This window comes from Triticum aestivum, chromosome 7D, assembly GCF_018294505.1.
Source record: "Triticum aestivum cultivar Chinese Spring chromosome 7D, IWGSC CS RefSeq v2.1, whole genome shotgun sequence".
Taxonomy (NCBI): Eukaryota; Viridiplantae; Streptophyta; class Magnoliopsida; order Poales; family Poaceae; genus Triticum; species Triticum aestivum.
The window spans coordinates 344,460,938-344,472,984 of NC_057814.1; the positions used below are offsets into that span (position 1 = coordinate 344,460,938).

At 49.9% G+C, this 12,047-nt stretch overlaps 1 protein-coding gene across 1 annotated transcript; it reads right to left on the bottom strand.

Moving 5' to 3' along the window:
- Positions 1-9,376: 9,376 nt before the first annotated feature.
- On the bottom strand, positions 9,377-11,811 carry LOC123166014 (exocyst complex component EXO70B1-like). The gene has a single exon (XM_044583773.1). The coding sequence runs from the start codon at positions 11,703-11,705 to the stop codon at positions 9,774-9,776; it is 1,932 nt and encodes a 643-aa protein (XP_044439708.1). The 5' UTR covers positions 11,706-11,811; the 3' UTR covers positions 9,377-9,773.
- Positions 11,812-12,047: the final 236 nt, after the last annotated feature.

Genomic DNA, 12,047 nt, shown 5'->3' on the forward strand with positions numbered 1-12,047 from the left:
GTAAGATGCCAGACAATATCACAAACGGTGCAAGCAAACTACATGTTTGTGATAGTCGCCATACCGTACACGCTTTACAATCATGAACTATTTCTGATGTCGTACGCATCGTAAACGTTGCACCATAGAATAGCATGTGCGATAGTTGTCCTGTATGACACTGGTACGACAGTCCGACGTTTTGTAATCCCATTCGACATTCGTACGATGATTAGCTAATATTCTCAATTATATATCGCATACGGTTCGGGAGAAGTGAATGTGTGATAGTCTCCTTATCATACACGTTTCACAATCATGAACTGTTTGTGATGGGGTGAGCATCGTAAATGGTGCACCACAGGATAGCGTGTGCAATGGTAATGCGAGTACACACGAGTAGTAAGGATGGAGCGTTTCGGATATTGGATATATCACAAACAGTTGTGTGACGAATCGCATTTGGGATAGATGCGGGCATCGCATATGCTTAGTTCTGAAAAAGTATGCATTCCTACCCTATCCTCGACGGTTTATGGGTCGTGTGGGAAGGACCCCCCTATCGCACACACATGCAAGGCGACGATCTCTGTCGCAGAAAGGGGTTAAAAACCATTTGTATAGCAGCTCGTTGTACCAATGGTGGTTCACTTGACCAATCAACCGACCCAATAGTAGGAGTAGGCGGCTGGCTTCTTATGTGAAGAGAACAGATGGAGAAACAGATGCTCAAAAGAACTAGTCCCTTGGAAAGCTTCATTTTCCTGACCCAACCTAATCATAATGAGCTGGTCATTTGAGTATCGAAGCTGTCGAGTGCTCCATCTTTTCGTATGTAGACCCCAATGGTGAAGGAGAATAAGAAATGGAACTAGTCGAACACGCATAAGATACCGGTTTTAGGCATAACCCAATGTTAAATAAAGTAGTAAAGAAGACCAATCTAACTAAAGAGGGGCTTCTCCGCCACCATAACCAACTATCTAGCTACAAGATGAATCATCCTTACGTTCAGCTATCAAACCCATCCACTAGAACTTCAAACCATGCTTGCTCAAACCATCAGTTTTCTCTTTAAATGAGCATGGCTTCCCTGTCACCTACACTAGAGACATCTCAAGATTTTAGTTTATTCATAAGCCTAGTACACAAGGAGGGTTTTAGCATGCACTAGCTGTACTGTAGTATGATCTAGTATCAGTTGTTGTCTCTCATTGCTATTATAGTTTAGTATAGGTCATCTCAAACTCAATCAAAAACAGGTGCACAGTTCTACTGCATCTTATCGAATAGTGCTTTTGAGTCAAAGTGCAATCACTATTTCATGTACACCATTTTTGTCAATATCTGCAATTACATGTAGAAAGAATGTGAAAACAACTCAAGGTCATTTACAGAACGAACATCAAAACATAAGCAAAAGGATACAAAAGGTTTACTTACTGGAGTGGACAAGATGTGAGCATAGATGCTCACGTAATCTTCCACCTTCTCATGTTGTTGTTTTGTCCAGTCCTCATCTCCCCACATGGATTCGTCCACATAGTCATCATAATCATAATTATATTCATCAAGTTGTTCTTCTGCATCCCGAAATAAGTCAAATGATGCATCAACGGCATCCTCTAGAGGCTCGATATTTTCAATAGTGGTTGCTCCTGGTGTTCCCACATCACTCACATGAGTTTCTGAGCTTCCCATTTGATCATCGGTTTTTCGGCTTCAGGAAAGAATGCTTTTTACTAACGCCATGAAAGAATCAGTCAATACCCAAGATACCTTACTATAATATAAGTGATCCTATATTTAATATAGAACATGTCATGTTCATGGAAATAGTATTAGACGGTGTCAAGATTAGCAAGTATCGGGGGGAGAATCATCCTGAATTACTCATGTGTAAAGCACCATTTTGTAGTCCTTTTCCCTTTAGAGTTTACTTTTATAGGTAATATCAATGTGAGATCATATGTCATACTTTCTGTTTTCCCCACCATTTTTAGGAAAGTATATATGACATATTTAGTGTCCTCTAAACTTTATGGATTATCTCATATTGAGTTAAAAGAAAAAATTACCATCATATGTCATATCATTTTCTCTTTATATTTTTCCTACTTGGTTTAAAAGGAGTTTTCAATGTCATATCAGATCGCACTCTTTTTCCCTTATGAGTCTTTTCTAATCTTGACGCCGTCTAATACTAGGAACATTGAAGAGAAACATATATTGGGAGAAGTCTATATCAAGATGATACATATTCACAAAGACAAGCATCGATTAGGAGTATTAGGAACTAACTAATTAGAATTGTTGAGTATATTGATTATTGAGAAAGACGAGATAGACTAGGATTTGTTCTGTCTTATCTTGTACTCCAAGTAGATCATTGTACTTCTATATATATGCCCACGAGGCTCAAGCAATACAACGAACTATTCCACCAAATCTCCCTCTCTCTCGTCTAACATGGTATCTATCATAAGTCGATCCTAAACCCTAGCCGCCGCCGCTTCCGCACCCGGGCGCCGCCCCCGGACGGTCGGCCTCCATGACTGTCGCCGGGGGCCGCGCCGCCCGTACCTAGGGTTCGTCCGCCGGTCGCGTTGACCGGCTGCCCTAGAGAGTCTTTTCTCAAGCCCTTGCTCCGGGTTTTTCTCTCTCCCGCCGGTCATCTTGATCAATGTTTTCTTTTTGCTTTTCCGATCTATACTTGATTGGTTTGCATCGCCCGCCGCCGCCGTCGACCCCCGTGCGCCTCTACTCCGACACTATCGCGACCGGCCGGCTCCTTCACCGACCCGGCGGCCTCGCGCGACACGCGGCCCTCCCGACCGTCGTCTGCGTGCCGGCCCGCCCGTCAATCTATGTCGACCGTCTCCGCCCTCTCCGACCGGGACACCTGCATCGCCTCCACCCGTTGGCCTCGCGCCATGCGGCGGCCAATCATAGCCGCCGCTTGCGCGCCGGACCGCCGATCGATCCACGCCACCTGCCTCCGCCGCGTCTGCACGGCGGCCCTACGGGTTGCCTCGCCGGTCTCGTCCCCGGCTGCGTCTGGCCGGTTGCGTCAGGCCCGTCGTCTACCTCGAGCTCGGGCACCGTTGCTTCGTTGGTCGCTCGGGCACCGTTGCTTCGTTGGTCGCTCGGGCCTCGCTGCCCGGGCGCCGACGCTGCTTTGGTGGCCCGGGTGCCGGTGCTGACGCGCTCGTCTGCACGTCGTCCCACGCCGTCCATCGTCGCGAGCTTCATCTCGGACTCCGTCACCACTCCGCCTTCACCGGGCGGTGTCCTCGACCTCGTGCGTGATCGGATTGATCACCCGCCCGCCGCCACGAACCGCATCATGTACGCCGTGCGACCGACCTGGCCCGTTGGTTGTGCGCGCCTTCGCAGGCCCCGTGAAGACCGTCCCGAGTTCAGCGCGCCCCTCCACCGATCGAGCATCAGGCTGCCGTTGCGTCGCCACGTCGGGCCACAGCGCCGTCGCCCCGTGTTTTTTTTCCGGCTGCACCGACTCGCGTCACCGCTGTATCGCTCCTTCGGGGCGTAGTGTCGCGGCCCGTGGTCCCCCGCCGCCCCGAGGCCATCCGCTCGAGGCCGTCCCGTGGCTGCACCGACCCTCGCGGCACCGCTGTGTCGCCCCATCTGGCCGTAGCGAGCGTGGCACGCGATCCACACCGCTGTCCTAAGGTCGTCCCCGCGGCTGCACCGACTCGCAAACCACCGTTGCGTCGCCCCTTCGGGCCGCAGCGTCGCGGCCCGCGGTCCTCGCCGCCGCCCCAAGGTCTTCCCACCGTCGCCCCGACCCGCCTGCCGCCGCTGCGTTGCCCCTTCGGGCCCTAGCACCGCGGCCCGCAGTCTACTTCGCCGTCCCCGCGCGTCGACTTCCCGTGGTATGCGCCGCGCCGTCTCCCTTGGCGCGGGAACGCCACCATCCGCGCCGGTCTACGTCACACTGTCAGGGTTCTTTGCCTACTTCGAGCATCGCCGTCGCGCTCCTAACCTAGCCGCCGCTGCCGTGAGGCCGCCGCCGCCGCTACCCCCGTAGCCGCCGCAGCCGCCCGTCCACCACCTCCGTGTTCGTCTAGCACCAGCCCGTCGCCAGCGTCGCCGTCATCTACCCCAACCGCTTCATCTACTCCAACAACCGCGGGTGACATTGGCCCCGCGTCGATTGGCCCGCAACTGTCGTCGATTCCTTCTCTGCTGGCCTCTCCGACTTCTCCGACATGGCGTACAGCTCGTGCAGGTCCCAGTTTACGCATGCCCGGTGCTGGCAACACCGATGCGTGCCTTCGTCCACGACGTGTCCCCGGGGCTGGCAAGCCTGGTGCGGCGCTTCGTCAACTTCGTCTTCATCCGTCTACGCATGCCCGGTGCTGGCAACATCGATGCATGCCTTCGTCCACGATGTGTCCCCGGGCTTGGCAAACCCGCCACGACGCGTCGTCAACAACGTCTTCCTCCCGACGCACCACTACTTCGACACCACTGCGCCATGTCTAACTCGGCGCCTCCTTGCGCCCGCGGCTCCACGGCGATTTCATCGACACCGGCTACCCCGACTCGACATCGACCACGACATTTTTCGCACGGCTACCTCGACCACGGCTCCACCACCTACGCTCTTAGCTACCACGACAAACGGCAGAAAGGGCTATCGCCTTGCTTCAGCAACCTCGTCGGTTGCCACTCCAGCCACGACTCCGCGATGCATCGACCGTTACGACTGTGGGGGGTGTCTGTCGGCTTGCCTTCGGATTCTTCTCCAGTCTCACCGTCTGCGTCGCTACCGTTGTGACTGCGGGGGATGTTGAGTATATTGATTATTAGAAAAGACAAGATAGACTAGGATTTGTTCTGGCTTATCTTGTACTCCAAGTAGATCATTGTACTCCTATATATATGCCCACGAGGCTCAAGCAAGACAACAAACTATTCCACCAAATCTCCCTCTCTCCCGTCTAACAAGAATAATTAGGGGATAATCTCGTCATTGGGCAACAGTCGAGTTGCTTCACCTGTGACTCTTTGTAAAGGCGTTTGTATGGACGTGCCCCTTGGGCATGTATAAATAGTTCATCATCATCAATATTTTTTTTCAATAAAGGGCGCTTTTATTATCTTGAAATGTAGCATCAAGCGGATACAAAACATTATGAGTAACACCCGGCCTCTGCATAACTAGGATGCACACAGCCCAACACGGAAAGTCTGACAAAATGAATGGAAAAAAACGACAAATCGGCGACAGTAGAGTCCTATAGACCGACACTATGCCTATGTCGCAAGGGATGGTGGATCGATCCGAAGATTATGCTGCCACCCATGTTGGGTAAAAACCACCGTAGCCACCTGCTCCAACCGCGTACACACCGCCTTGAACAGTGGTTGGTACTCCACTCGTTGTAGCGTAGACCACGTACGAAGCGAGTGCGTACAACAGAAAATAACCTGCAAAGGAGAAGCATTTTTATTATTGAAAACCAAATCATTTCTACATAGCCAAAAGCGACCATAGTAAGGCGTATGCTACCACCCGTATTAGCATTTTGAATCTATTTGGAATACCGTCCAACCAGTGACCAAAAATATTGGCGACACTTGTGAGCGGATACAAATTTGACGCTATTTGGATGATTGACCATGTAATACGTGCAAACTTGCATTGGAAAAAGAGGTGTTTGATTGTCTCTTCATGAGTACAAAAACAACACTTCTTACTCCCTGGCCAGTTGCGTCGTGCGAGGTTGTCTTTGGTTAGAACAACTCCCCTACGAAGATACCACATGAAGATTTTAACTTTTAGTGGAATCTTTGACTTCCAGATTTTCTTATTGTTACTCACCGGTACCTCAGAATGCATGAGTGCACGGTACATAGAATCTACTGTGAATGACCCTGATGTAGTAAGGTTCCAACGAAACACATCCCGGCCTTGTCTAATATTAATCGAATCCAGACGGGATAAAAGATTGTGCCATGACATGAGTCGGGGGCCAATCAAATCCCGCCTAAACGAAATATTGGGTGGGGATGAGCTGAGCACTTGCGCAATAGTATTATTCTTTTCGCGAGCAATGTTGTACAGGGCTGGATATTGTTCTCGAAGACTGGCATTGCCTAGCCAGATGTCTTCCCAGAAACGAACCTCCAACCCGTCCCTTATCGCGAAAGACCCAAAGCGAAAGAGATGTTTATTTGCCGCCATTAGGCCAGCCCAAAAGTGTGAGTCGCCAGGTGTCCAATATGCCTTAGACACTGCCTTTTGGCCTAGATACTTGTTGCGCAGCATGGTTTGCCAAACACCATTCTCAGTAAGAAGTTTGAACAACCATTTACTAAGTAGGGCCTCATTCTTGATTTGCAAGTCATGAATTCCAAGGCCACCTTGGTCTTTCGGCCTACAAACCACACTCCATTTGGCCAATCTATATTTTTTCTTTTCACCATCTCCTTGCCAAAAGAATCTGGATCTAAAATAGTCCAGTCTTTGCAGGACCCCTTTTGGGAGTTGGAAGAAAGAAAGCATGTAGAGAACCATATTTGTGAGGACAGAGTTAATCAAAACCAACCGTCCTCCAACTAAGAGCAATTTGCCTTTCCAACTGCTCAATCGTTTCTCTAACCGCTCCTCTACATGCTTCCACTCCGCAATGGTGAGACGCCGATAATGAATCGGTATTCCCAAATATTTAATCGGGAATTGGCCATGTGCGCAACCAAACAGGTCAACATATTCGGCCGCCGCCTCAGTGGCTTCTTCAAAGCAGAAAAGTTCACTTTTATGTAAGTTTATTTTAAGACCCGACATTCGCTCAAACGCTGACAACAAGAGTTTAAGGTTTCGAGCCTTGTCCAGGCCATGTTCCATAAAGAGAATCGTGTCATCGGCATATTGCAGAATAGAGAGACCACCATCCACAAGGTGTGGCACTACTCCTGCAATCTGGCCGTCCTGCTTGGCGCGCTCAATCAGAATAGCCAACATGTTAGCGACAATGTTAAATAGCATTGGAGACATGGAGTCACCTGTCGTAATCTTTTTTTTTAAAGTAATGGCCTACATCATCATTGACTTTGATAGCCACACTACCTCCAGTTACAAAATTATGGATCCACTCGCGCCATTTATCGGAGAAACCTTTCATCCTTAGGGCATTTTGGAGGAAAGACCATTTGACCTTGTCATAGGCTTTTTCAAAGTAGATCTTGAATACTACTCCACTCATGTTTTTTCGGTGCATCTCATGGACGGTCTCATGCAGGATTACTACGCCATCAAGTATATCATCATCAATAAATAATCTGGTTCATTCTCTCCATCACTTTTCATTCTAAACAGTTCACACTCTCCTCCCAATTCCTGCGAACGCTCCAGTTAATCGCCTTATGGTAGGTGGACACAACAAATGGAACGAGGAAACTATTACTCCCTTGTTCTCCCTCCGATCCATAATATGTGGCAGTTTTTAACTTATTATGGATCTATGGATCCGAGGTAATACCGCCTTCTTCCCGGCTGCAATAGCGGCTCGCATCCTACAGAACAGATTAGCCGTCATGGGGAAAGCGATTATGTCTCCTGGCCATTCACACGCTATGGCTTGTACACTATTCGGTCACTGGAGCAGTCTGCTCATTTCTTTGCAGAACATAGCATACCTGGTCGTGGCATGTCTTCTCGATGGGAAGCATACGAGAAGCATTGGAAGGCCCTGTGGAGGATTAAAGCTCTGACCAAGATGAATATTGTACTCTAGCATTTTGCTCACAACTGCCTCCCTTCTGATCTTCAACTTTGTTGGCGGCATATTCAGGAGAATTCGGCGTGCATTTTATGGCAGAGACGAAAGCTTTGAACATCTCCATCTCTCCCTCGTGCAATGGAGGAACTCGTCGACAATTGACAGATCAGCTGTGGGTGCGGTGGTGACCGACATCAAGTTGACGATGGAGCATTTCTATTCTATTCTAGTATATTTGTTTCGCTTTACATGATGGAGCATCGCTTCTATGTTCGTTTGCCATGCCAATCGTGTTAAGCTTCATGCACTAGCCAACGCAACTAAAAGTCCGAACTAATGAAAAGGGCTACTCAATCCACATATACACTTCAACACTCCCTCTCAAGTGTGACGGGGAAGTCAACATGTGGATAGACACAGAGGCCTGTACGTGGACACAAAGGAGGGTAGCAACAATTTATAGATAAACTGCGAAAGATAGGACTTGAACTGAAGACCTTAGCTCTGATATCATATAAAGCTTCATGCACTAGCCAATGCAACCAAAAGTACGAACTAATGGAGAGGGCTAGACAATCCATATATACACTCCAACAATTCAGCGCATATCCTAGCACGGTCATGTGAGAACGCTGTTAACTGTTGTGTTCTCATTCTTCTCCAGACTTGATCCAGGAGTCTTCATCTTTGATACTCCCTCCGTCCTTGAAAGAACTGACTTCCAACTTTGTTGGAGGGTCAAACTATCTCAAAGTTTGACCGAGTTTATGCAAAAATATGTCAATGGTTGTGAAACCAAATAGGTATATGATGAAAATATATTTTATCATGAATCTAATGCTACTAATGTGATGACATAAACGTTGGTCTATTATTGTATAAATACAGTCAAACATAAAAAAGTTTAATTTGTTGGAAAGTATACTCCTTTAAGGACGGAGGGGGTATGTTATAAATAAAGCGCCGATGTTCTTCAATAAAAAAACTGATCCCTAATAACTGAGCAAAGACCAAATTCTCTTTTATTATTTCAAAAAAGAACTTCGCTTTTATTACCCATCTCATATCCAAATCACAGGGGAAAACGAGAGAAAAATCCAGTCAATGTCAAAGCATTACACGGCCAGGTTCTCTTTTGTCACACTCATGGATAGCTACGTGAACTAGTAAAATATGCCTTTCAAACTGGTGGCATACCCAGGTTGTAAGGACAAAGACAAATGATTCACATACTTGAAGTACTCAACATAGCAACAGCCAAAAGACATGAGGATTTTCAATTTACAAACTGCGCAACAATAAATAGGCAGTAACGTAGCATATAGAAGAACCTGTGTAGTACATTCCTGGCTTGCTAGGGGTTGCAAATTTCTAACACCCTTAAAAAGTTGTGCATTGGAGAAGTTCAAGATTAGCATTTAGATTGATAAAATCATTTTACAAAATCATGTGGTACAAGAGAGTGATTAAAATCTGTCAATTTCTAACACCCGAAAGAAGATGTGCACCAGAGAAACTCAAGATTGGCATTCAAAGTAACAACATAATTTTACAAAATCATATGGTACAAAAGAGTACAAAAAGAATCTTTCTATCTCTAACCCACAAAGCATGCATGGACTATCCAGATGATTGCTAATAACATAAAGGACATCAAAAGCACATTCAAGGCATTGGCATGAAATTGCATGGATTACACTTCCATGTACCCAACATAGCTGAAAGAATAATAACATTATATATATTTTTAACTGGAATGAAAATGCTATATCAACATGCTACTTGCCAATAATATAAAATAATAGTGTAAGAAATGAACAAGTTGGCTCACAGAGGAAGACCCATGGAGATTGACAGCTTCACCAGATCTCAAAATGACATAAGAATTGGCATGTCTGTTTATTGACGAAGAGTTCTTGACCAACTATATTGTCAAATATCAGAGAGTAAACAGAGCTCCAACTGTCAGCACTTGACCCCCCCTGAAGAATCAAAGAATACAAAGCCACAACACACCAGTCGAATGCTAAATGCACAGGAATTTCATCCATGAGATCTCCTCCTATTATGCGGGGAAGGAGGAGCCCCTTCAAAGAAATCATTCACGGCATTCTCAAGGTCCTCAGCTGAGTGCTTGATGTACAACTCTGGATGCTTCCCATTCTCTATATGATGCCGGAACCTGCCAAGGAACGACCTGTATGCTGGCAACAGCTTCTCTGATATTGAGATCCTCAGCTCCTCCCTCAGCTGCGTGTCCGGCACGAACCACCCAGATTGCACCCTATGCGCATCCTCAAATGCAGCATTGAAGGACTTGAATCGCTCCCGCAGAGCTGACTTGGATATTCCTGACGAGAAGCCACCACTTACATGAAGACCCTCATCTCGCAAACAATTCAGGATCTTTAGCCATGACGCCCGCTGGTAATTTGTGGCGGCCACTGTGAACTTTCCTGTAAGCCGCTTCAAGTAATCATCACCAATCATGCTCCAGAGGTCAGGTGAATCCTTGACCTTGTGCACAATATAGTGTACATTGTTCATCAAGAACAAATGTGAGAGAGCCGTGTCCTTGTAGAGTGACACCTTGCTCTCAAGGTTGTGTTCAAGGACAACAATGATCCAGATGATATGGGCAGCAAGCGGTGACTGATTCTCATGCTCGGGTAGTTCGAGGCAGGACAAGGATGGCGCAAGCTCATTGCCTTCAGCAGCAAGCCGGGCACTTGCCGACGGACGTGATACAATCAGCTCGGTGAGCGTGGCCTTGTAGTCGGAAATGAGGCTGCTATAGTTCATCACGTACCGTGTGAGCGGGTGGACGGTGCCGCCAGGAACTGCAGTCTTGGGCGGGTCGCGGAGAACTGCGTTCTCAAACTCCGAGAGTATTCCACGCACTGCATCTGCGAGGCGCGATCGGATCTCTACGGCCTGCACGTATATCGATTCGGCTGCCTTGGATGCAGCGAAAATGTCGGAGACGTCAGGGAGCAGGTCAGATAGCGCGTCGTGGAGATCGATAATCTTGAAGAGCTTCTCGGGAGAGCGGCGACCGATGCTGATGGCCTCAGCGAAGCCAAACAGCTGAAGCGCCGCACCCTTGACAGCTTCGACGAAGGGGGTGTCATGCGTGGCTGGAGCCGCGGTGACGACGCTGACAACGGTGACATTGGAGATTGGGAGGTCATGGAAGACGTGGAAGGAGAGGCGGCGCTCGCTGGCAAAAACGCCGCGGACGGCGGCACGGGCAGCTCGGATCCATCGGCGGATCTTGGCCTCGAGAGCGTCCCACTCGAGGCGCTGGACATCACCGATGCTGAGCCGTTCGACGCCGAGCCGGCGGAGGGAGGCGTCCACGGCCGGCTTGCGAACGGAGGCGTACACCTGGGCACACTCGCGGCCGTACCCAGCCGCAGCCATTCGGGAGGCGATGGCGCGGAGGTCGGCAACGGCGTCGTCGGGGAGGAGGTCGATCTCACGGATGCTCCGGAGCGAGCGGTAGCTGCTTCGCCGGCAGCCGCAGTCGGAGATGGAGTCATCTTCCTCCACAGCTGGGAGGTCCATGGATGAGACCGAGTTCGTTCGGTCGCTGGAGATACAGAGAGATGTCAGGTCGGCGAGCGCCTCGATCTCGAGGTCGAAGGCGCGGGACGAGAGCAGGTGGCGGAACTCGTCCTCGAGCCGCGCCATCGTGACCTGCACGGCGCTGCACCCGCCTCCACCAGCCGCCGCCCCCGACCCGGACGACAGCCGCCGCGGGCTCCCGACCACCGAGGGGGACGACGGAGCGAGGCGGCGGATGTTATCCACAGCACGGAGGAACCGCTCCGCCTCGGTTCGATCCCCTGCTCCGTCGAACAGCATCGGCTCGCCCCCAACCGCCGCCGGCGATGCCGCCGCCGTCGAAGCCAACGACGAGTCCAACCGTATCACCACTTGCTCCGCCGCCTCCAGCTCCGCCGGTCCATCCATAGTATACAGTTGACTCCTCGCCTCCCGACTCTCCACCTCACCCTCCTCCAAGCTGGCCTTTCTTACCCGCGGCGCGAATCCTGGGAGCCGCACGTGTGGGCGAGCGCGCGCGCGCGTGGGTCTGCGCTATGGCGGACGAGGGAGTGATATAGACGGAGTCGAGCTGGCTGGCTCCGGTAGCTGGCCAAATGGGCCGTTTTTTTGGGCCGGCCCGTGAGCACGCCGGCACGGCCCGCCTTGGGCCAGGCACGGCACGGGCTAAACAGGCCGGGCCCCGCATGCGGCACGCCCTGGGCCGTGCCTGGGCCTGGAGGCTGGGTATGCGGGCCGGTACAGCATGGC

Bases quoted from the DNA above. Each gene is read 5' to 3' on its own strand.
- LOC123166014 (XM_044583773.1), bottom strand. From the start codon at position 11,705: ATGGATGGACCGGCGGAGCTGGAGGCGGCGGAGCAAGTGGTGATACGG.